The sequence below is a fragment of the Oenanthe melanoleuca genome, chromosome Z (assembly GCF_029582105.1).
Source record: "Oenanthe melanoleuca isolate GR-GAL-2019-014 chromosome Z, OMel1.0, whole genome shotgun sequence".
In the NCBI taxonomy this organism is placed as follows: Eukaryota; Metazoa; Chordata; class Aves; order Passeriformes; family Muscicapidae; genus Oenanthe; species Oenanthe melanoleuca.
This window is the reverse complement of record NC_079362.1, coordinates 72,688,743-72,715,465: the sequence shown is the minus strand read 5'-3', so window position 1 is coordinate 72,715,465 and position 26,723 is coordinate 72,688,743. Positions and strand designations below refer to the sequence as shown.

Genomic DNA, 26,723 nt, shown 5'->3' with positions numbered 1-26,723 from the left:
CAATCTGTGATGCATTTACTTTGGTTCTAAACGAGACTCTGGATATGGGCTAGGCTGTGAAATTATTCCTGTCACCAGATGCTGTTTGTCTGCTTCTGTGCTCTAATTGCTATCAATAATTAAACACAGGTCTCTGATTCATATGCACAGAGGCAGAGATTCTTAAATTAAACATTTTAAAGTCATTATAGTACATTTTATATGTTCAGCTAAACACTGCACTCAGGCTGATTATGATTAAATACACTGATACAAAATTACATATTGATTCCATAAATATCAACTGATACCCAGAACAAATAAGATTCTTAGTAAATAGAAGGAACATTTTCATTTCAATGACTAACAGAAAGTAGCTTATATTCATTTTTATATGATGCATTTTGTTGCATATTGAGCAAAAAGATGGTATGTCCCAGCTGACCTGCAGAAAACACAAAATAATTTCCATCCATTTGGAAAACATCAAATGAAGACAATGGAGTACCCCCAAGTTTGTATGAGAGTCATTTGAAAATCCAAGTTTGAATGCAAGTGAAGCTTGCACTTGTTAATCAGTCTGTGGCAGGCATGATCTTTTCCAAAACTGCGTCTTCAAGGTCATTCTCACTCTCTTTAAACAGAACACAGTCTTCAGTAAGTCTGGAGGAAAAAAAAACACAGCGCTCTTTGAAGCTGTGTTTACCCTTTGGCAGGTTGTACAAGGTGATGACATACTTTCTTATGATGATTGCTATTAGTCATGCAACCGTCCTCCACAAAGGTTTGGCACACTCTCAAACAGAGGATTGGATGATGATGATGATGATGATGATGATGATGATGATGATGATGATGATGATGACAACGATGATGATGATGATGAGCCATCTCTGGTGATTCACTCTTTCCACTCCAGCCACTGAGATCACTGTAGTATGACCACAAATATCACGTTTTCAAAGTGCAGCTCCTCTGATGCCACTGTTCAGAAATTATTCATCTACTTATTCCAGACCTTTGGGACTATTGTCCTCTGTTTTCAGAACCCCATGAGCTTCTTTCTGTGACTACTGGTCAGCAAGAGAAGATTTCAAACTACTCAAATATCCCTTGGCTAGAGTTTATTTCATTTGCAAGTTCAAGCTAGGCTGCCTTTTGAAATCTGCACCTAGAAGTGAGTCCTTTCAAATTTATATTAACTTACTTTCTTTGCTTTGATAAGCTGCCTCTGAATAGTTCTGAGAAGGCACAAATTGAGAAATGAGTCTTGTTGGACAGAGGTTACTGAAAGACAATCAGCTTCATTGGACTTTGAAAGGCCCCTTTCTCCTTGCAGAACAGCTCTTAAAACTAGTTTACCTGTTGCTAATAGAGTCACAGAAGTGTTAGCTCTAGGGAAGTATTTGGAAAAATAATGTTCCTGAAGTGTAGTGTGAGTCACGATATTTTACAGAGGCTTCACCACTGTACGCTGTGGAAATCAGAAGGTGACTTTCAGATTGAGACAAAAAAATTTTTGGCAAAAAATTATTAGAAAAATTAAAGTTCTCTTACTCAACTCTCACTTCCAATCACTTAGGCTCTCTTCCACAAGTTTTATTATGAGAACAGAAAATGTCATCTTTTGAAAAATCAGTTCAGCTCCTAAAACTGCATTTCTGAAAGGAGCTGTGGTTGCTCAGGATACAAAATACTTTTACTTTATTGCTTGACACAACATGGGCACTTAAACATAATTGTCAAATTGTCATTTGTCAATTTAGATGTACTAGACATTTATGTATCTATGTCTCCAGCTTCACTCCAAAAAAGCATAGGTCTCTCCTAAGTGCTGTGTCATGCACGTCTCAAATTTCTAGGTTGTTGAAAGTGACATTTATGTTGAAACAAGCTGACTCATTGACAGTGTTGCTCATAGAGTCCCACAGGGGTTAATGCTCATGAAGTACTTGGAAAAGGAAAGTGCTCAAAGTGCAGCATGTGTCATTGCACAGTTAATAAAACTATAAATCTTCAATTAGCTGTTTGCTGTTAGCTTGAATTTTTGTATTGCTTTGAAATAGCTCTACTAAACAAACAAACAAACAAAAAAAATTCACTAGAAGAAATTAATTACCACATTTTCTAATAAGGTGATATTATTGTCCAGAACAACTTAGTAACTTGCTGAAAAGTTCAATTGACATTACTTGTTTTAAGACCTTGTTTACAGCTGCTCACAACTTTACAAGCCCATAATTCTGTGGACTAAAAACTTTATGTACATATGGTGTTTTATGCATGGACTGTACACATAACTAGACCACACAAAATATTATTGAATTTTTTTAGCCAAAACAGCTCAAATAGCTCCCATTATAAGCAAGCTAGAGAAACAATATGCTGTTTTGTTCCCAGAAAACTCACAGTTAAAACCATAATAATGCAATCATTTTCTTTTCACAGCTGTGTGTTGTAATACAGGCTGTGCATTTGGCAGGCATGTGGCCTTAGCAAACCGACTGAGTCACTTCAATTCAGTCCCTCCCTGGGAATTACTTAATGATGGAATTATGTACATGAGTTCCCTATCTGTTCCAGAAAACTGATGTATCCTAGGGATCAGTCTCATGGAATAATGCAGACTGCTGTTTGTAGGCTTCCACCTCAAAAGCTGAAAGGTGAATAGTAAACAAAGTTGTAGACTAGGAAGGAAAAGTCCTGTTTTCAATGAATGGATGGACTGATTGCTAGTGAGCTTGTAAACAGAATTATTGAAGGTTGTGGACTCACACATTTGTAGACTTGTAGAAATACAGGAGGAAGAGACACCATGAAAGATTTGACAAATAGATTTCAAGCATACTGCACATATTCTTAATGGTCAAAAATCCATTTGGGGACAAATCCTTTTCCTAATGTGCAATAAAGCACAACATCTGTTCCGTTCCTCCTCATGTGCTTAGCACATCTTTAATGACAGCAGACAGATGAATTTTGTGATTTTTGAAGCTCTCTTTTTTTCCTCACTGAGATCTTCTGCCTGTCCTATTACCTCTCTCTGGCCATTCATTCTAGAGCTTTATTCTTATGAATCAGAAGATATGACAAGCTAATAAAAATCTCCTTCAGAATGCAAAGCAGAACTTCTACCTCCTTCTTCACAAAACCTTCGTCATTTCTTCCCTATGCACCCTACTTGCCAAAGGTCATCAACTTCATCCCAAACCCTTCCCTAGAATTTTCCGTCTTCCTGTTTTGTTGGACAAGAGGTAGTGCAGTGAATGGGGTGATTGGTCATTTGGCTCTCAACTGCTGAGCTGGTCAGGCAGAATGTGACATTGTTCAGCAGGCATGTGTAATCCTTAAGCTGTGTTTTTGTACATCTCAGTTGTGAGTATTTTAATATATTTAAGATTTCTACTTGTCTGTCCAGTTTGGCTGATATTAGCCAGAGGGATCTAGAGTTATTGTGAGAAAGAGGACCGACAGAAAGAATCAGTCACAGAGACAGAAGTGATGCTATCACATCAGGTTCACCCCCTTAGGAAATCAGACTAAAATGTTGGGCACTTTTAGGATTAAGAAATTTGATTGCTGCCCCAGAGAATTTCCTCATTGAATTTGCCACAACTCTCTTATATAATGGCGGACACATCACTTCAATCATCTAAGTATGATTTCAGATACAAAATGCAGTGGAGCTGAGTGTTAGTGGTCAGGCTGAAGTAACTACAGTCTGTGCTTTAAAAACACATAAACTACAATATGTTACTAAGAACTCTGAAAACACGAGCCCTCTGGGACTGGTGTAGGACACTGAATTAGGGTAGACTCATGATCTGAATTTTTTTTTGCAGGCATTTAAGAAAACATTTGTGTTCTTGGAGTGACATTTAGAGATGTGAAATTTAGAAGCAGAGGTATAGGAAGACAGCTCTGAAAAAAACATATTTACTTTTAACTTCTTGCTACCTTTGTGAAATGGGGGTCCTTAGTAAGATATTAAGAATGAGCAGATCCCCATCATGTGCTTTGCTTTTTAGTTTCCAGTATTATCTCAAGAGAAAGTACTCAACTAGTCCTCAAAGAAAACCATTCCACAGTTTGGTAGTAGGATGGAAATGGTGTCAGTAGTATTACAGTCAGCCACAATGGTACCAGCTGGAGGTTGTGACTATCTGCTGGTGTAAAACTCACAACTATATCATTTCTGTTCTTACCACATCTTACAGCCAAATTCCAAGCACAGCCTCACTCCTCTGTCTTCCTCATGCTCCTTGCCATGATTTTCAGTCTCACGACCTCCATAAAGTCAATTCTGTCCTTTTAGTATTTATATCATCTAGAAATAACAATCCATGGCCACATGCTTGCACTTATATTACTCTAAGAATACTTTTTGTTTCAAGTTTCCCGTGGATGCTCAAACACTTCATGCTGCTGTCACATCCATCTCTGTTACCAGATTTTACAATAGACAATTGTGCTGTCATTTCTCATTTATTTAACTTGATTGCCAGTGGAAAGAGGAGATTGCTGAGGGAAAGACTTCCATTATATGCAACAGGAAGTACATTTTGTGTCTCATGTTGTTTTCCAGAAAGATAGAGACAACCCAGTTTCTACTGAGTTTCCTTAGGGATATCATGCCAAGCTGAATTCCTGTACATATGGCCAATTAGGCAGAAAACATGTTTCCACTATTTAATTGGAAAGTGAAGCATTCCATGAAAGAGCCAAGCAAGTAACATGAGTCTAGAGGGCCAAGGTTGATCTGTACTGATGTGTAATCCTCAATATGTGTCATATACTTAATTACAGCTTTTGATCATTGTGTTGTGTATCATCATATTTTGTGCCTGTAATCAAAATGTCTGCTGTTGTCTGGTTTTTTTCAGCTGCATCATGCCACTGAAATATTGGGTTTTTTTCTTAAAGTGTCTGTTTGTGGGACATCTTGCAACACCCATCAGAATGAGCTGAAGTTCCTCTGCATTGATGTAATCTCATAGAGTATTTTGAAGGGTATAAACCTACACAAGAGAAGCAAATCCACTATACAGATAATCCAGACTCCAATATGTATGAATATTGAGTACAGTAAGGAGCAAGATTTGCTAAGAGACTTTTGTGTACCTACTTGTTAAATTGCAAGATGAGTATTAAGAATTTTCCTCACTAAATTCCATTAATATAGGATCTCCTTATAAGAATCTAATTGGAAAGAATTCATGGAACCTGGGTAAGCCTAAGAATAATTCCAATTCTTACAATCTAATGAGAAAATTAAAAAATATTATTTGAACTGTTATCTTTAATATTGTAATATTTAAGAGAGTTTAAATCTCTCTATTCAGGATGTTAGTAACTGTCAGAAACAAAGTAGATGACCCACTGAAACACTGGGGATCATTTGAAAGTATAACAGTGGAGAATATTTTCTATCTGCTGCCTATGAAACATGCATAGTTATTTTCTGCTACTTCTTATTGAATTAAATTAAATGCATTGTTCCTTTTTTCTAACAATACGTCTTTGCATCTAAGAAAATTACCTTCTTAACCCAAAAGCTTGTAAGAGAGTATGGAAAATAACTTTGATTATCATTTTCAGCAATTCAAACCTTGTCTAGATTTCAACATAAAATGTGTGGAGTGCTACTTTCTTATTTGTCTGTCTTCTTTTTTTTTTCTTTTTTTTTTTTTAATATTGCAGCAGTTGGCTCCTTTAAACTTATCTGCATGACGTGAAAGCTGTATCAAGCACTCTTCATGTTCTCAAGAATCCCTAACAAAAGCAGCTCTCGAGATGAGATGCATACCATATTAAGCAGAAATTCAGTGGAGCAGAATTGTAATTGTAGATTCCTCTCTTGGATTGTTAGCTGCTTGCATCACTACATTATTAATTTTTTCATCCTTGCTGTCCTACAGAGCTGAACAACCTCTTTTCCTCCCTTCTTTCTTTCTCACTCACTCCTTGTGATCTGCTTTTGAATAAGTTTGCAGTGAAATTTGTCCAAATTCAATCTTCAGATTTTATCATAATCACATTTTAGAGAATTCTATAGACTTACTGAAAAGTAAATCTTCATTTCTATCTGCTGCTGGTTAATATGGGAATGATTTGGACACATCAGCATATAGGATGCATAGTAGGAAGAAACAGAGACATAAGGGAGGAAGATACCCACTTTCTTCCAGCAATGAAGACTTGAACTTCTCAGCATTTGGCAGATTCATATGGATTAAAAACAAAGAGCTCAGAGATGATTGCTTAAACTCATATACTTCAATCTCCATGGCACTGATGTAGAAATAATTTGGCTCAGAAATCATAATGTTATATTTAGTTAAATGAAAGTACTTCTCACAAATGCTTTTATCTGGGTTGCACACTTGGTTTTCGTCTACAATTTCCATTTATTTCTGTAGTGGGTCCAGAAGCCCCGCCCCACAATAAAAAATTTAGATTTTACTAACACTGTTTTTCATTTTTTTTTTATATGATGTGTTTCTCTTCCCCAAAGAGCACACGCTGTGTCGAGAAAGCATCAGTTGGAATACAGAGCAATATGTAACAGTACGGTATCTGACTTTCAATGAATTTTGGGAGCACTTGGTCTTTAAAACTAAGCTCCACACATTGTAATATTAATTTGTATGCCTAAATTGAAGTATGTCAGCCTTAAGAACTTTGGTCAGAGCTTTCAGATCTGATGAGACACATACAAAGTGCAGAATATCTGGGATCAAATATTTACTTGATTATATGTATTTTTACAAGGTTTCTATCTTTAAAACCATCTTCCTCCTTCCTTTCCTCTCTTTTTTACCATGACTCCAGTTTCCTCTGTCTCATGGGTGTTTCATCTGCGCAGAATAGTAAGTGTTGCGGCATTTCCACAATTCAATTTTGTAAACATTAACAACAATACCTTTGCTGAGTTGTACCATGTAATCCTTAAAGTCAAGACAAAGCGCAGTCTTAAGAATGAAAGTGGTATATATTGCATTATTTACCCTTGCTAAATCCCCTCTATAATGCAGAGTCTTTGGTCTGAGTTTCAGAGAATTTCTCCAACATTTGAGCTTTTAAACATTGAACATCCTGCCAGAGAGAAATATTTTCACATGTAATATTCAGCTGCCATGGGTACTATGATAGACAACTGCTTGAGATGAGATAAGAAAATGCATCTCCATCTTTAGAGGGTTGATCTAAGACCTGTGTTCATGTTGTATAATTATTTTCTGATCCAGTACATTATTACATTGGAAAATTATCATAGGTACATTTCTAAATTTAAAGAATGTTTTCTGGGGCTATTTCCACAAGAAATACGAGTATAGAAAAGATTTGAAGCTGTTTATGAACTTCTTGGTGGAATGCTCCTATCTCTGCGTCCTAGAAGGAAATAAGGCTCTTTTTTTGTCTAGCACATGCTCCATCAGTCATGTCTGAGGAATGGATACAAAACAGATGCTAGGAAAGGAAGTAATTGCCTCATGTCCTCACATACCAGGGCAAGCATTCTTGACCATGGCCAGAAAAGAAAACATCTTACAGGAAGTCATTCCTATTGTTCTAAGGTTTCTCCAGAGGTTCACAGTCTAAAACATAACTCCATCGGGGCTTGAAGGCTTGAATTTTGTACTAAAGTCCATAAAACTGGAGTTAGGTGAGATTTAAGCCTTAAACACTTGGGTTTGCATATTTTTCAGACCTTTTATTTATTAATAATAAAAAAAAAAAAAAGACCTGCTTGCTAATTAAGGATGAAATTTCTAAATAAATCTGAATTAATTAGGTAAGAACTCAAAATTAATTTGAGCCTTCTAATACCATAATGCTTCTCCAAAATATCATTCTTTCATTCTCTAATAAAACCTTTTCTTCTTTATTTGAGTTCTATTTCAACCGCTAAGTAACAGGTAAAAGAGATCCATGACAAAAATTAGATTCTGATTTGGCCTCCTATTTTCAGCATTGTTGTTATCAAAACCTTTACTTGAAGAGGAAATGAAATTTTCTTTTCTTCTACAGGCATAGGTTACTAATATGAAAAAGTATTCTCTCTCCTGAGGTATTTATAGACCTGGCTGAGAGTTGTTCTGACTCACCTAGACTGCAGAGCCTATAAAATAGATACAGGCAAAGTAATTTTATCAGCTCGCACATGAACCTTAACACGTTAAAACCAGCAGAATCTACCTGTTAACCAAGTAAAATTGTTAATTGACATGACATATTGCCCAGAAAAAATTATCTTAAAAATAAAGAAATAAAGTAAGAATTATGGAAATTATTCATGACACCTTGTAGCACAAATGTGCCAGTAACCCCCAGAGACCTGATTTTCAGGCACTTTGGAAAGACCAATGAGTTCCAGTATGTATGGATTAAAATCAATCTGAAAAAAAAAATAATAATAATGGCAACAGTGAGTGCTTTTCATTTTCTCTTTCTTCATCCTCCATGTAGAAGTGCAGAGATATCATAAAAAGGAAAAAAACCAACAACAACATCAACAACAACAACAACAACAACAACAAAGAAAACAAACCCCAAAATAATTATCATTATACACTCAGCAAAACATTGTGCAAGCTTTTCCAATTCTGAAAGCATGGAAATTGAAAAAACTTGTTACCAATTAACCAACCAGTGTTGCTTCCTCAAATAAAAATCACTGCTAAATGACTGAAATTATAACTATCATTCCTACAATCCTATCAAGACACTAGTCTACACAATGCCATTATGGAGAAAAAAAAATACTTGGTTTGGTTTTTTTCTAATGAGAAAATGCAACAGCAACTTTAGACTCCTCACATAGCCTTAGGAATGGAGGTCAGACCTAAAACTACCATATCAAACTTAATCCAACCTGGTATTGAAAACTTCCACATTTGGGGTATCCACAACTTCTCTGGTCAACCTGCTCCATGGGGCATGATTAAGTTTCATGTTGAAAGCATTAAGATAAACTTCTACACACCTGTAGATGAGTGATGGGATTTCCTTAGCTGCTTAAATGACAGTAAAATAAGTTTGAGGCAGGTTGCCTAGATGAACTATTGTAGTAGACAACTCTCCTCCATCCTCCGCTGCTGCTTCAGGTCTGTACAGGTGTCATGTTCATCCTTGTATTCACTAGTTCTATGTGAAAGTTTAGGGCTTTTTGGTGACTCTAGACACATGTTCAGAAGCAATAAAACCAAGTCCCAGAGAGGGAAAATTTCATGTCTAGGTTTGTAGGCCTGGAATTCAGTGGATATGCTGGAGGATGATTCAGTTACCAAAATCAATGCATCTTGTTCCATTTCAGAAACTCTGTGGTATCAGGTGTAGCCATATGGGACTGGTAAATACAGTCCAGAAAATGTACACCATTCTGCAGCAGAAGCTGGAAGCCATGCTGAAGTATGGCAGTAGCCATATTTCACTGTAGCAGTGAACATTAAAATGCATGAAGATGAAATCAGTAACAACCCAGGGAGATACATCATAAGGCCAAATGGGCAGCAAGGTAAGTCTTCAGGTGCTAAGTCTGGGGATGTGTGTGTGTGTGGTATTCAGAAACTTGCCTTTAGGCATTTAAGAAATGTTAAAGGCTGAGAGATGAGACAGGAAGGGATGCTGGCCCCTTTCTACTGTCAAATTGTGGAGCTAACTGAAGTGAAAATTAAACAGAGTATGACTACCTAAATCCTTTGTAGATCCCTTTGAAGTTGTTTGACTTTCAGAGTATTATATTTTCTTCACTTCTCAAAACCAGAGATTGATATCAGTGTTCTTGCTGAGATTTTATTTTTTAAGCATGGCTGGAAGGCTTGATTTTCATAGGTGCTGAATAGTATTAATTACTGTCTGTAGTTTGGCACCTGACAACTGCAGAACTCAAAATTATATGCCATATTTGAAAATGTGAGACTGTCTTTAAGCTCCTGGGAAACATTCTACAGTAATAGAAAAGGGCTGTTTCCCCAGCTTCACCTCATACACACAATTCTCTGACTTTTATTTTTAAGTGTTGGCTGACTTTGGGGGGAGGGGGCACTGGCAGAACACTTATTTAAAATTATTTTGGGGTTTTTTTCCTTCTTAAATGGAAAGGATTATATTTTCTTCACATATAAGTGTGTGGATCTGGAAAACAGTGACAATTCATTTGTAGGTGCAGGGGGCACTTTTTCCAGTCCTATATGTGTATTGTGGGACTATTTGCTTTGGGAAGTGAACAATCTCTGTCACTTAGCAACTACACTCCTTCTTCTTGGAGTAGCAGGAGGATGCTCTGCGCATGTATGTGCACCAGTGATCTGGTTTTCAGACCACAGAAGGTCTTGTTGTGATACAGTCAGCCAGACCACATACTGTGATATTTTCCAGATGATCAGTCCATTTCAATTCAGTGCAGGGAAAATCTCAACCAGCTCCTTTTAATGTTCTGTCTCTGAGCTGAAAGTGTTTGAGATCATTGTTTGCTGGAAAAAGGAAGGGAATATTACCTGGGCAGTGAGTTCCTAGCCTGAGTTTGCACTGAAGAGTCTGTTGCAAACTATGTGAAGGGAAGTATACACAATGCTTCATTAGAACAGAGGGAAATGTGAAAATCTTACAGCCACATAAATGATGAATCATTTCTGTTTTGCAGGACTGAAAGGCCATCACTTAATTGCTTAAGGAACAGATAAGATTCACACGATTTTTCTCTCTGGACACTTGTCAGAAGTGCCATGAATCAGCCATGAGCTGTTTACATATCATTGTGCTTAAAGTACCTATAGGGGTGCACGTTCGTCATCCAGTGCTGATGGGTCTGAGCCGTACACTAGATGGTGCTTGCACAACGCAGGCAGCAAACGTGTCTGTCTCGAGATGTGTCAGCACTCAGAGCTCCACCTCCTCCTCAAGTATTTTCAGTGATGAGCACTCTGTTCCAATAAGTAGAGTTCTGTATTAAATACAGAAGGTTCAGGTATGATGCAAAAGATTTTTTTTTTTTTTTTTGCTATTTCACTGACCAAAGCAAACAAGAGATAAAATTACTTATTTTCATATCTATACACATGTTTGCACATGCTTCTATGTATACACAGCCTTCGAAGCTCCTAGTTTTTACAGAGACTTGCTGTTGTGAAACTTTTTTTTCCTACCTTTATTATAACTGAGATGAAAGGAAGAGCTCTCTATGTTTGTACTCAACACAACACCATATAAGTCTTAAATGGTATCTAAAAGCTGTCATGAACTATCATGAATTTCTGAAAAGTGTGGGGGGAAAAGAAATAAAAGGACACTTGTCTTCCCCATTTCATCAGTGTAGTTCCAGCAAATAAAAAGAAAAGAAAAAAGAAAACACTGAATGCAGAAAGAGAGGATCTCTGTGAAGTATAAAAACAAAGTACATATTGTGCAAAATCTTTTTATATATCCCTGGAACCTATGAGAAACTAAACAGAAGAAAACCAGAATCAATTATCTTTATAATTCTATGTGGGAATTATTTCAACAAAGGAAGTCTTATAATTTATTCAAAAATAAAAAAATAATCAAAAATTGCTGAAAATAATTCAAGTGTCAACTTAATATATATGCTCAGTCTATCCCAGCTCAAGTAGTATAAATGCACTACCTGGATTTACCACATATTGATTCTCAGTGCTTTGTTTTTAAAGTCCAGACACAGTAATTTACAATAATCCAATAATCCAGTTATATATGCTTAACTCAAATTTTCTTTTAGGATTTTGTTTATTTTAGTCATATCTGGAAACTCATAAACCTGGAATGTTGTCTAAAATCAAATGTGATTACTTTCAATATCTGCACATTTGAGCAAGGTTGGATTTTGGACAGGGAAAGGGAAGTGGATAGCAGGGCTAGGGAATGAGGATTGCCAGAAAGAATAAAGAAACTGAGCCAGATTTTCTTGGATTTGTGCCAACATGTGAATCCAAAGATTCCAAACAAATTGTGCTGCCAAAACACACTTTAAAAGAGCTCTACAACAGTTTCTTCAGTCTTCTTATACCCAAATTCACCGTAGTCCAGGTGTTTGTAAAAAGAACAGTGGTGGCCAGCTGTACTCTGCACTTTATTAAAAGGAACGGAATGTAATGATGATCAGGGTAGTGGGTATGGCTGCTTCTGCAAGAGTTTTGGAACAGTATACAGAGAAGTGGTTGCTGAAGGTACAACAGAAGAGGTTTAAAAAACACTAAACTATGGATTCTCAAGACCCAGGATATGCCAGACACTTAATTTAGCTGTGTTTTCATATCAGCTTGCCATGTTGACTTGAAGGGAGGCTAGGTTTCTGAAGGATACTAAGCTGGGAGGAGCTGTCGGCTCCCTCAAGGGCAGAGAGGCCCTGAAAAGAGACCTTGACAAATGACAGAGATGGGAAATCACCAACGATATGAAGTTCAACAAGGCAAAGTGCAAGATTTTTACCTGTCATAGGGCAACCTTGGGTGTACGGAGGGAGTGTGGAATGACAGGCTGGAAAGCAGTGAAATGGAAAGGAGCCTGGGGGTCCTGGTCAGTGGCAAGTTGCACTTTAGTCACTAGTGCCCTGGCAGCCAGGAGAGACATCCCTGTCCTGGGGGACACCAGGCACAGCATGGCCAGCTGGGCAAAGGAGAGGATTGTCCCACTCTGCTCTGACCTGGGGCTGCCTCACCTCAAATATTGTGAGTAGTTTTTGTGAGTGCCACAGTATAGGAAAGAGATGAAGGTCTACAGGGTGTCCAAAGCAAGGCTATGGGGATGGTGAAGGATCCAAAGGAGAAACAGTATGAGGAGTGGTTGAGGTTCTGTTCAGCTGGAGAAGAGGAGGCTGAGGCGGTCATTATCACTGTACACAACCAAACTTATATATTCTGTATATTTCTCATGAAAAGCAGCAGAGGGGCAGACTGATCTCTTCTATGTGGTGACCAGTGAGGGTACATGAGGAAATGGCCTGAAGCTGTCATGTTTATGTTGGATGTTAGGAAAAGGTTCTCTCCCCAAATAGTGCTTGGGCACTGGAACAGGCTCCTCAGGGCAGTGGTCACAGAAATAAACCTAACAGAATTCAAGAAGCATCTTGACAACACTCTCAGGCACATAGTGGGATTCTTGGTGTGTTATGCGCAGGACCAGGAGCTGGACTTTTATGATCCTTGCAAAACCCTTTGAACTCAAGATATTCTATGATTCCACGATCTTCCTACTTTAATTGTTCTAAAATCCCAGGAGCTAACTGACTCCACTGAGAAGGAAGAATGTGCTTCTAAGTGGGGCAAGACATACTGGCTTCCAAGTGGCTGACCATGGAGAAAGGTAGTGCCAGACTATATCTGCATCTGGATTTTGTTATTTAGAGAAGCAACAACACCTGTTTCTCATTTATGTAGAAGAATTAGCTCAAAGCCTGTCTGCTATACTTCCATTTAAATCCAGGAGGAGTCAGATGCCAGGTGCTGGCTTTTGCAATTCTGTTTCACAAGGACTTAGCTTGGTTCATTATTACACTGTAGACGTTCTAGTTACAGGCAGTCTCACTTTCTTGTCCTATTCCCCTTGCATTCCTCCTGTATGCAAGAGTCTCCTGTCTCCCCGCCACATTCTCAGTTCACACTGGGAGACAAGACATCTAAAACAGTAAAATCTAGAAGTATTTAGGTAAAGTAATCTCTTTCCCAGACCTGCAGAAAGATGAAGAGGATTTCCAAAGAGGGGGCTGAATTTTTTTGTGGGGGTGGATGTTGGGAGGAAGCAGGGAGGAGGCACAGGGACAAGTCACATCCGGAGTTTTCGTGACTCAAATTCAGTAAATGTATCACGTCAGTCATAGGAAAAACGTGTGCCCTGCAGCTGGAGACGAGGTGTCTGGACTGTCTCAGGTTGGCAGCTCTTTCACATTCTTGCAATCTGTACAGCTGATAGTTAATTAAGCAAATGAATGGATCTTATCCTGGCAAAAGAGGCACACCCATGTCTTCCAGAGGGTGCACTTAATCACAGACATTGCTGTTTCACTGTCTGTGTCCGGTGAAGGGATATGTGGGGGAGCTCATAACCTGCAGCAAGGCAGTTAAAATAATCGATGAGTGCGTGTTGTTCAATCCAAGACAGGGATGGGGAGAGGGGGGAGGAGGAGGGTGTAGGAAGGGAGAGAGAGAGAACAGAGAGGAAGGGAGGGAGGGTGTGGTGGCTAGGGAGGGGGGGAGGGAGGCGGGAAAGGTGCTGATTTCAGCCCTGTAGCGTCAGGATTGCGTCAATTTGGGTTTCAACCACGTACTCAGTCTCAGAGCGGAGCTACTCAGAAGAGCCAAAACAGGAAGGGGGCTGCAAATCAGTGTGCAAAGGGAAGGACCGAAGGTTCCCCTCCCCCCTCTCCTCCAGTCCACTCGCAGCCTCCTGCTCCACTGTACCCACTGCTCCCGTGTCTGGGTTTTCGGTATTTTTTGTTGTTGCTCCTTTTTCCTTCCCTCTTTTTTTTTTTTTTTTTTTTTTCCTTTTTTTTTTTTTTTTTAGCTGCGCCGGTAAAGACGGTTACCCGGGCGCCGTGAGAGCTGACAGCCAGGGGACAGTAGTGCAGTACGCTTGGTGCCCCGGGCGAGCCGCTCTGCATCCCGGACAGCGGCTCCAGCACCGCGGACAGCGGCTCCAGCACCGCGGACAGCGGTTCCAGCACCGCGGACAGCGGCTCCAGCACCGGACAGCGGCTCCAGCCCCACAGACATCGCTCGCCACCAACATGGCTCCGATAGCGGACAGCCGCCAGCAGTTCGGTAAGCCCGTCCCGGCTCCCCGCACCCAGGGCCGGGAGACGCTCCCCTCCCTTCCACGGGAGAGGAGAAACCTCTGCTGAGGCTCCCGGCGCCTCCCAGTTCAGCTTGTTGGGAGAGACCTGGTTTTCCTCTCAGTTCTCTTTAGGTCTCAGAAGTTATGTGAATCTCCTTTCTTTCCCTAATCTCTCTTCCTTCTTCACCCCGCCGCCCTCTCCCCCCCCCCCCCCCCCGCCATCCGACCCCGTTCCTCCTCCCTGGTGCAGCACTGGAAGAGATAAAGAGATTTTTGTAGGTGTGATTTTGGATGGGAGAGGTTTGGGGTTGTTTTCTGTGTCTCTGTTAAAGTAACGTGCATCAAGAGTTAGATGATGTAAATGCATCTTGCGCCACAGAGAGTGTCTTTGTTCAAGTCTTTCTTGGAATAATTGTCATTCTTTTTATTCTTATTTTAGGTCAATCATTAGTTAAAGTGAAAAAACATTGATAGGAAGATGAAAATACAGGATTTCAGTGTTTTTAGCTGAACAGCAGCATCTTAATCAACCCGGTTTCATTGAGAATAACAAAGATGACAATGAACTTTTCAGTTTTGTCATTTCTGTGCAATGGATGCAGTGTGTACTAGAAGTTCCAGAAACAGTCATGTATGTACACTTATAAAATGCATACATAAGTTGCTTTAGTCAGAAAAGCGGGAAGGTTTCTGAACTCTGCTTTGCACATATTGACTCTAGCCTACATTAAGCTTGCTTTAGCAGTGGTTTGATTCAAGGATCATTCCACTGACTTAGTGAAGAGACTTCAGATTTACAACAACTGGAATAATAACTTCTCCCAGAATGAGTAGGTGATGTTTTCTATTAATGCACTGCCTTGAATGTTAACCAGTTGATTATGACAAAAGCAAAAAATTAATATTCTGACACAATTAGTTGTAAATACAAAACCATTTTAGTTATTATTTCAGCTTCTTTCCTATTCCACCCACTTGAGGGTTCTAACCACACATGACATCATGCTTGTCTAATTACTTATTTAAGAAACATAATTAATATTTTAAACATCAAATTGATTTTATCACTACTTTCAGCAGTTGTAGAATTAAAGAAGAATATAGTATCTATTATTATGAAGAGTCTATTATCTCATGAGAAAATACTGCAAATGTACAAACCATTCTTAAAGGATATTAAAGTATTCTGATAAGTTTTCAGTTACTTTTAGCTTATTATTTTTATACTGTGTATATTTAAATTTCTGCAGTCCAGGAAATTCTTGAAACTCAAAACCACGTGCTTAAGTTAACAAAAATACTTTTTGATTATGTATATGGTTTTCAGTAATTTCATTAAGATCTTGCAATTAAGTATATTGACTAGTACAGCTTGTAGGCGTCAGGAAAGTGTTGTCATAAAAAATTAATAGCCAGGCCTTATCCTTTCTGTGCTGGAACATTATGTCCTACTTTGCTCTGATAGCATTGTTGTGATTTTTTTTTTTTTTCCCCTGAATCATGCCACTAAAAAGAAAAGGTGTATTGGCAGCACATTTGTCTGCCCAGCTTTAGCCTGGATGAAGTTGATTTAGTAATACAGGGGGATGGGTATTTTTTACTCATCCAGAAGGACCAGAGAGAAACAGAACTGTTACATAATTGGCTCTATGAATAAACAATGTCATGACATTAATATTCTATTGGACAGCCAGGGTTGCAGGGAATAAAGATTAAGCTCTGATTGTTACCTTGTGGGAAGTTAAAACTCACTTAGTAATGTTACTTATGGGTAAAATTGGCTTTCTAATTAGTTGTAGTCATTTACCCTTCCACGCATGCTTTGAAAGGCTAATGATACTCCATATGTAAATGATATATCCACATGGCAGTGGAGGCTGTAACACTTGCTAAGGTTTCTCTTTATTCAGTGTAAGTACAGGATTCATATTACAACTGTAGAGAATTATGTTTTAATATTTTTTTTGTGTACTTCCTAAGAAGTACTGACCCTTTCTGTAAACTCCCCATAAGCTCTGCTTCAGAATCTTAAATGTAAAGCTTAGTGGTTATCAATGATAAACTCATCTTTGAACTCACATGTGTAACTTAATGTCACATTCATCTGGAAAAGACACTTGCTATATAATTATTCTAAATTTTCTTGATATACTTCCTTCTGCAAAGGAATACTTCTGCAAAGTATTGAAAATACCAGTGAAACTGTTGAGTGCTATAACCTCCAATTAAACTCACTTTTTTCAAGAGATATCTCCAGGCAATTATGTGATCCAACCATAAAAAAAGTAGTTAATTGAGTGTACAAAGTATTCTAGGAAACACTGAGGAAGGCAGACGATGTACCTATAAGTAATATATATTTCAGTGTGTATTTTAACTAACCAACAAACCTCCATAAACCCAAAGCTGAAAACAGCTGAGGGCTGTATTACTCACAGACATATAAGCTCAGAAACTACCCACAGAGGATTGAGATAGTAGAGAAATTATGAACAGTGATTATTATTAGGATGGGAATAGTATTTTCCTCCCTAACTCTCAGTGTATGGAAAAATACTAGCATAACAAGTTTGCCGTAGAGTGGGACTGCACACTGCTGCCTGCAGATGGCGAGCAATGTGTACAATGCAGAGCAATTCCAGTCTGTCAATCCTGCTGATATCACCATCTCGTATCAGTTTGTTTTACTTAATTATTGCTTTATTAAATATCACGCAGAATTCAAGGTACTGCTGCTTATGTGCTTGTTGCTATTTATTTGATTTGCAGATGAAATTCCTACAGTGGTTGGGATCTTTAGTGCATTTGGCCTTGTCTTCTCTGTCTCTCTCTTTGCTTGGATCTGCTGCCAGCGCAAATCTTCCAAGTCTAATAAGACCCCTCCATACAAGTTTGTCCATGTTCTGAAGGGGGTTGATATTTATCCTGAGAATCTCAACAGCAAAAAGAAGTTTGGAGCAGATGATAAAAGTGAAGCAAAGAATAAATCAGCAATGCCAAAGAATTCTCTCCATCTTGATCTAGAGAAGAGAGATCTAAATGGCAATTTCCCCAAAACAACCACAAAAATGCAAGGCTCTCCAGATCCTGAAAATTCATCTCCTAAGCACTTTGCAGAAAGGAAGAAAGATTCAGTATCCCCTGACAGCTTAAAATCCATCACTTCTCTGTCATCTGAAGATAAACAAGACAAGCTAGGAACTCTCTTTTTCTCCTTAGAGTACAACTTTGAGAAAAAAGCATTTGTAGTGAACATCAAAGAAGCTCGTGGGCTGCCAGCAATGGATGAACAGTCAATGACTTCTGATCCCTACATCAAAATGACAATCCTGCCTGAGAAAAAGCACAAGGTGAAAACCAGAGTGCTGAGAAAAACCTTAGATCCAGCTTTCGATGAGACTTTTACGTTTTATGGGATCCCCTACAGCCAAATTCAAGACTTAACACTTCACTTCATGGTCTTGAGCTTTGACAGATTTTCCAGAGATGATGTCATTGGAGAAGTCCTCATCCCCCTTGCTGGAATTGAACTCTCGGAAGGAAGGCTGCTAATGGACAGAGAGATCATCAAAAGAAATGTTAGGGTAACATCTTTTTTATTTGAAGTTTGAAAATGTTGTCACAGGGTTAGCTATGATTCTCGTGTAATGCTGCTGCCATCTTGGAAAGAAAAACCAAAAAGCTCACCAGGCAATTCCTGAGATGCTTTCCTAATGGCAGTGTGAGGAAGCCATTACATAAATGCAATAAAAAAAAACACATTACAACAAGAACCTTGAAAGAAATTGCTAATGCCCTAAGCTCTAATTTCTTATTCATCTGGTCCAGCAGGTTTGAGTGGACCCATATCAGTTAGCTCAAGCAGACTCAACCCCCACTGATTTGCTTTTAATTGCTTTTAAATGAAAGAATAAAAATATTTATGTATTATTCCATTTCTCCTCCATCCCCTTCCATACTTGACATAATTCTTTCTCAAATCTTACTGAAGTCAATGGAAAACCCAACTGCATGGGTTGTGTAGTGCATTCTTAAGGAATGTAGGTAGTCCATAGTTAGGGAAGTGGGGCCTTCTAGAGACCCTATTGTTGATGTTGTAGCATGTGATGATGTAGCACATTGGTGCTGCTACCATCTTGTCCCTAATGAATTGTGATACAGGCTGCAGGTTTATTAAAAGTAGTAAGGGTGAAATCACAGACTTGCTGGAGTTACCAACAAAACTTCCCGACTTTACTGGGACAGAAATATTTCATGCTGTGTTGTCTCAATTCAGGATGCAAGGGTCATTTACAACCACTCCAGCTAAACTACAGAAATGCGCAGGCATCACACACACATGTCTCTTAAATCTATGCTAAGGAAGTGGAATGTATATTGACATTCAGCATGATTGGTTTCAAATGACAAGCATACTACCAAATAAAATCAATGTCTACTAGGCAACATACTTATACTGTTATTTTGCAATTCTATCACTATATGGCAACAAATATGTCACTGATCTTTTGTTGATAACTTATTGGATTTTCTGGTATAAAAGGTACCATCTTCTCTTGTTTTCCTTGTCTTCCTTCTCCCTTTGAAATAAATCTTCAAATTCCTGCAAATTCAAATCAAATAATCATGGAGAAAATCTTTGATCTCACCTTTATTTCACGTATATTATACTGCTTTAGAGTGTCATGGGATAAGATTTCACTGACAGTTTGAATCCATTCTGTTTAAAATACTTTACAGAATATTTTTTCCTTACCTAGATTTTTTGCTCCCAATATATCATTATGGAATTTTTCATTGCTTAAGATAATTTTCATTTTTTAACTGAGGTTTTTTTTTCAGGATTTAATTTCTACTCTCCAGAGATAGTGATGTCATATCAACCTATATTGTCCATCTATTTTCATTTTTGTTCAGTCTGATAAACAATAGGAAAAGTTATATAACTAATAAAGAAGGAAATTATATTCACTATGTAAATCAGAAAAGTTGCACATGTTATGTCCTTCTACACAATTTCAGAACATACCCTTCTGTGACATTTCATAAACCTTCTAAACTCTGGTTTAAATCTTGGTCAATATAATTGCTTATTAATAGTTTTATTCCTTTTTTTTTTTTTTTCCCTTTAATTTCCTCAGAAATCATCTGGCCGTGGAGAATTACTGGTCTCTCTCTGTTATCAATCTACAACAAACACACTCACTGTCGTTGTTCTAAAAGCCAGGCATCTACCTAAATCTGATGTGTCAGGATTATCAGGTAATGGTTTTAATAATGAATATGCCCTAAGAGTATAAAACAGAATGATAAAAGACAGCTGAAATGCTGCATTTCAAAGACTAAAAATTCCCAAAAATACAGAAATGCTGTTTCTATTATTTACATCCTATTCATTTTATTAATATCTAGGTCAATGCTTTATTTCCAGGGTATGTGCTTTACAAATTTGCTCTTCAATCACATAAAAAAAGAGGTGACATCTGTTAGCAGTAGAAACCAATGAGTTTTATGATTGTCTTGAACAGAACCCATCTGCCATAAGTGTGGGATGTTGTTTGCAGATACCAAAACCTTTATTTACGACAAAAAATGAGTTTATTTGTAGAAGATCAGTATTGAGTGAGATTATCATATGATTTATCTCAGAAGAAAAACAGCCTCACCTCTGTGTTGAATTTGGCCCACTGAGCACTAACATTTTTTGGCAAGGTGAAAAGGTGAGCTGTGCCAGTGCTGGGAGGAGGCTGCAGAATGGCACACATACTTTATCATGAGCTAAACTTGGGATGCACTAAGAGGGATCAGGTTTTTTCTCTCTTCTCCATGTCTGCTGCCATTTCTCATTCAGTGGAAGCTCCACTGAAGCCAATTCTAGAATTGCACATAGAAGGCACATTAAGACTATATAACATAATAACAGTATAAAATTTAATGTCTTATATATGACTGCCACACAAAAACAACAGTACACAAAAAAGGGCTGTAGTACCACATCTGCTGCTCTTCTTTATAGAACTTATAGTCTACCATTTCACTCTATATTATGAAAAGAAGCAGAAGGAGTAGGTTTGGGAAGCACTGAATAATCATCACTACAGCCAATAAAACAGTTTTTCTATTTCTCATACTCCAATTTGCCTGGAAAACTAGCCCATCCTGAATTAAATGAAACAAATCTATAGGTAACTCTCATGGAGTACCATATAAATCTTCCTTTTTATCTAAATTTTTTTCACAAATCAGAAGGAGAAAGGATGTATATGGAGCCCAACAATTTGCTTGACTGAAAGAGTGGATATGTACTTTACCCCAAAGTCACAGGAGAAGGTGGTGGTTTCATGAAGGCAGCATGATAGCCAGTTGATCTCAACAGACCTGCCTGATGTTTATCCACGTGGAAAAATAACTTGGTAAAAAAAGCCCTCCTAATCACAGAACCTGCCTGAACCCTATGGAACACCCATTGTTTACTGCACTTCTTACAAGTAAAGATAGAAAATTTGTTTGCTTTTCCTGCATCCCCCAGGAAAACCTTGCTAACTATAATAGGAATGCAGTATTTCTGCAGGGAGCCATGTTGCACCTGAACACCTACTTAATTTAAACAGTTTTACATTATTATTTTCTGTTCATTGATAAGACCCGGTGCAATAGATATTTGGGTGTCAGCAGCATACTGCACTCAGGAAAGTCATAATTTCCTCTGTGACTTTCCCCTCATTCCAATATTAATCTTGGAAAACAAGGAGGGTGAAGTGGTGTTTCTGTGGGATAAAATAAACAATTCCACAATTCAGCCTCCTTGAGAAGAGGGTAATTTTTAAATACTCAGAAGCTCTTCCATTTTTACAATCTCCTTGATTTCTAAAAAAAAAAAAAAAAAAAAAAAAAAAAAGGAAAAAAGAAAGAAATGGAAACCAGTGTGAATCCACTGTTTGATATTTATTTAGATATTATACTTATATGACATACAATAATTTTAAAGCCAGTGACTGTTTTCATTAAGCCCTGTTTTTGAAATATTCATTAGGGCAATAGAATGTGAAAGTGTAGAGATACTCTATTACACCCTCTCTATTACTCTATTATTGCTAGTAGACTCTTGTCAGCTCAAGGGAAAAAACAACTTCTACTCATCTAACCATTTAAATCTGATAACTGTGACATAAACTGTATAAATACTGTTCAGTTTTAGTATTACTTCTTTTAAAAAAGTATTCAGGTGTTCTTGATGATTAACTTGGCTGATTGCAGAAAATATCATGTTTGACTGGGTTCAGTAGAGAAGATTTTGTACTACATCACTGCATCACGAGAACCTGGAAACAGGCCCAAAATTTCACAGAATAAATGCCAAAGTAATTGAAAGGGCTGAATTTTAAAATGTCTACTCTGAAAGAATAAATATGGCCATTATTGAAGACAATAGAAAGGGAAACTCACAACAATTAAATAAGTATGATGAATGCAAACACTCAGAGTTGGTTGGCAGCTAAAATTATGGACATTTTCACTTTCTATATTCAACAGTAGTACAGCACAGGTGTAAAGACAGATACACACTCCAACAGCAAACATACCCTTACATTTAAAGTTCATTGTCAGATTTGTTCAAAAACAATTGGTGGCCTCAATTTAATCAAGTTAATTGACTTCAATGGAACCAGCAGAAATGCAGCAAAAATACCTCCATTCTCCATTCTCTTAGCCCAAGTTTATTCAATTCTTTCTGAAGATTTTCTTTTCATGAGTTTGATTAGTGCTGAAGATCATACTGCAGTAGAATGCATGAAAAGCAAATTTCTGTCACACATAAATGTGTAATGATACATATTTTTCAGAGACCTTTAGAATTTTGTTCACTTTCTGACCATCTTTGAGTGTGGTAGAGGTGCTGTTGGTTTAACTGTGAGGCATGACTTATAAGGGAAACACCTGCATTTGATTGCAGTCTATACCTCACTGACTGCCTTAAACACTATTTTGGTGACCATAAAGATAAATTAAAGGGGCTAATTCAGATGTAAAGAAAAAATAAAAACATCAGATTAGATGTATAATCATTAATAACTTGAAACTTGATGTAATTATATTGGATAATTATGTAATTGCCTTAAACTAGATCAAGGAATTTCTAAACACTGTTCAATAGCTGATCTGAGCTCTTTCTTTTTATTGCAGACCCTTATGTCAAAGTGAACCTGTATCATGCCAAGAAAAGAATTTCTAAAAAGAAAACCCACGTGAAGAAGTGCACTCCCAATGCAGTGTTCAATGAATTGTTTGTCTTTGACATTCCTTGTGAGGGCCTTGATGATATCAGCATTGAATTTCTGGTTTTAGATTCAGATAGGGGGTCAAGGAATGAGGTCATTGGCCGGTTAACCTTGGGATCTTCAGCAGAAGGAACAGGTGGAGAGCACTGGAAGGAAATTTGTGAATATCCCAGGAGACAAATTGCCAAATGGCATATGTTATGTGATGGTTAGCAGCTAAAAGAAGGGTTGGATCTCAAAACACTATATATATTTCCATAGGCAAGGAGCAAGTTTTTTTTTCTTTGCTATGTATAATTACTATCTTTTAACTTTTTTTTTTTTCAAGGGGGGGTGGGGGGTTTGAAATAAAATTGGATTGGATTATTGGAACAGAAGGTAAATTAATTTTTACAGTAAATAATGGAATTTCTATTTCATTAAACTTTAACATAATTAGTTCAGATTAATATTCTTCTAGAGTTTAAGTGGCCTGTAAATTCTGAAGCACTGTAAACCTCAAGAACAAACTAGGTTTTGGAAGAGTCATTTATTAGTGACTCATATATAGAAATAACCTTATTACAATACAATTACAAAAAAACCCCACCTGTGGCTTATTAGGGAAGGGGATAGATCTATAAAAGCCGTGGGGATTGAGGGTGAGTAGGGGGGGAATTCCTTCCACCCCTCCACCAAAAAACCTTTAAAGAAATTTTAGTCATTATTTGTAAGGTTTGTTTAATTATACTTTGATCATTCCAAAGAATGAACATGCTTTTAACATTTAGCTTCACATATCACGTTGCGTAAAACTATTGTTTTTCAGTGTTGAAATATTATTATTACACTCGAATTTTTTTAGTAAGTTTATATATATAGTTTGTTTTATTACAGTGACCAAAATGGATACATTCTTCAAACTAGTGATCAAGTTAGCATACATTTTTTGTTAAAAGGGCTCCTTTACGGGTGACTGTACGTGTTACAGTATAGCTAGAATTAGAGGTTAGATATGGCTTGCATTTTTTTCCTCTAGGTAGGATTACACTTTAAATATTTCAAGCCATAAAAAAGAATTTTTGTTGAGATGATGTAACAGAATATTACAATCAATTACTTTTCATTTTCATAATTACCAAGTATATCTGAAAGATTCACTAGTACAAAAAACAGATTTATGTTTTTGGTTTTGGTTTTGGTTTTTTTTTAAGTTTCATTAAAGAATAAACAAAATAGTGAATAAACAAACAAGAAAATCTTATTCTGCTGTTTAACTTCCTGTATTTAACCTCCTGGACTGTAACAAATGCCATTACAGTCAGCACCAATATACAAACTTCAATGCATTTTTAAAATTTTGCAGGAGACGAAACCAAATTCACTTTATAATTTCTCCAATATTATGTAGACAAAGTACATGGAAAGTACTTTGATTATATGAATTAATGTACATTATTGACTGTACTGAAAATGGTGGTCATAAGGGAAAGTAACATCCTGATTTCATGTCAGTGTGACACATGTCTAAACTCAAATTGTGTCAGGCTGAAGAAATATCAAGTGTAACAATAACAAGTGTACAAATAAAGCATTTAGACCTGTGAAATTTAGTCTTGGTCACACCAGATAGGTTTTTAGGCTGTCAGAACTATAGCACAAATATAAGCAAATTATTTCCTAAAGTTTGTGCACTAACTTCTGATACAGATTTGTTTGCAAGTATTAGTCCTACTTCATTTTCAAGTACAATATATATAAAGAAGAAGATAGTGATGTTAGTTGTCAACATAAGAAGGGTTAAAAAAGTGGAAAACCATTTTCAGTATTTTTGCATATGTCATTTGTCACGTGTAATCCCATTGAAGCAAATGAGACTACTTGGGAATTAAGGCACTGCTCATTGTGAGTAAAGGTAGCAAAATGGGCATGCCAGGTTAGAACAAACCAAACATACATTGAATGTCAATCTACTCTCATTAAACAACAGACCTAGGTCCTACTTAAAACTGTTGGGGATTTGTTGTCTACTTTACCTGTTCTCATATGGCCAAATTATGTTTGCAGGAAAGGACACTGAAATATGAAATATGCAAGTAGACAAATAGCACTGGGAGAATTCCATTGAGGCTCTTCCAGGTTTTGTGTCAGTATTTTCTCCAGTTTTTGAGAATGTGTTTGATACAACAGTGTTTATAGATTTCTGTAAAAATACATTTTCAAAATGACATAAACATGCTTTTTATGATAATGCTAAATGTAAAAATATTGCGTATTGTATGTATAAAGGAGAGGAATCTTTTTTGATTATTTCTTTAGAAAGCTGATTAACTGCTTAAGGGCTAGAGTTTGCCAGCTGCATTCAAGCAGAGCTAATCCAAAGCCACCAAAGGAAAGGAAAGATGCCCACAGGCTTCAGTGGGGTTTGTAGTGCAATCACAGAGCAAAACTCTTCTGAATCAACTCAGAAATGACACTGGGACCATGGATATAGCAAAATACTGTTTTATCCAATGGAGACTGGGAGAGTTTAGGTCAGTATAACACACTCAGCGTTGCTACAATTTCTGAAACGGAAAGAACTGAGGTGGAAATGATTGCATCAGAGAAAGTGGGGCATCTTTCAATTAAAAAAGATGGAGGTTTTTGTACGCTGGCCCATAAGTAGTTCATTATCTCTAAAAATCAGATGGCAGGCATCATCTGTCTCCAATGAACACAAAATATTACATTAGGGGATAACAATTCATCTTTTTGAATTAATGCTGGGCTGTGATGATCATCTTTCATTTTGCATCCAACAAGTCGTCACTAATTTTTTTTTTTTTTCCTTAGTTTTTATAACTGCTTGAGAGTCAATATTTCTACCAGCTAAATGGCAGGTTTATTGTGGGGTAAGGGGGTTGGAATGGGAAAGGGAAGTAAAAAAATTTTTATTAAATCTAAAAAGCCCTGTAAATATGTGTTGAGTTTTTTTGTTTTGTTTTATTTTGTTTTGTTTTGTTTTATTTTGTTTTCATTTAAAGCAATTCTTAGTTTGGATTGTTGAGTAAAGACGACTTGTAATACATTTTAAACCAGAAAGAGGCAGGAGAGCGAATGTAGGCCTGTACTGAGGTGAGAAATTCTGCTGTTTTATAAAGTATTCAATTCTCATTGTGAATATCTTGAACTCTGTTAAGGATACTGTACTGTATTAAACATGTAAAAAAAAAAAAAGATGTTTGTCTAAGTAGCTTACAAAAATAATAACTCCTTGAATGGGAGACTATCCATGTCTGGAGATCTGTCGTAACTAAATACCTGATTCGTTATGGTGTTGTAACTTAATAGAAGCTATTCAAGAGGAAGCATGGTGTATGAGATTTTGTAAGTTATTTGTGCTGGTTCTGTATGTTGTGCCATGTGTGTAAGACAAGAATAAACTGCTGCTTTTGTTCATCCCATCCCAAAATAATTATCCCACCTATGTATCTTTTTGTTTCCCCCAAAGATTTCTGCTATTGTTTGTGCTCATGGTCTACTCTCTCACGCTTCTATCAAAAAACATTTGACTTGCAAAATCTTCTTCTTCTCACAGAGATGGATTAGATTTGTTCTGCTAAATACTACCCAGGCACATCACATGTTCTTTACTCCCAGCTGCTTGGTAAGTATGAGTCCTGAAATGTACTCTGCACTCAGGTTAGAACTTGGAAC

The 26,723-nt window shown here is 37.3% G+C and overlaps 1 protein-coding gene across 2 annotated transcripts; it reads left to right on the top strand.

The window, feature by feature from the left end:
* Positions 1–14,268: 14,268 nt before the first annotated feature.
* On the top strand, positions 14,269–26,474 carry SYT4 (synaptotagmin 4). Of its 2 annotated transcripts, none has more exons than XM_056514626.1 (4): positions 14,269–14,753; positions 17,536–18,350; positions 19,908–20,028; positions 22,951–26,474. In XM_056514626.1, the coding sequence occupies exons 1-4, from the start codon at positions 14,720–14,722 to the stop codon at positions 23,256–23,258; spliced, it is 1,278 nt and encodes a 425-aa protein (XP_056370601.1). In that variant the 5' UTR covers positions 14,269–14,719; the 3' UTR covers positions 23,259–26,474. The 2 variants fall into 2 exon arrangements, with proteins under 2 accessions (XP_056370601.1, XP_056370602.1); XM_056514627.1 differs by having other exon boundaries at positions 17,536–18,344; positions 22,951–26,468.
* Positions 26,475–26,723: the final 249 nt, after the last annotated feature.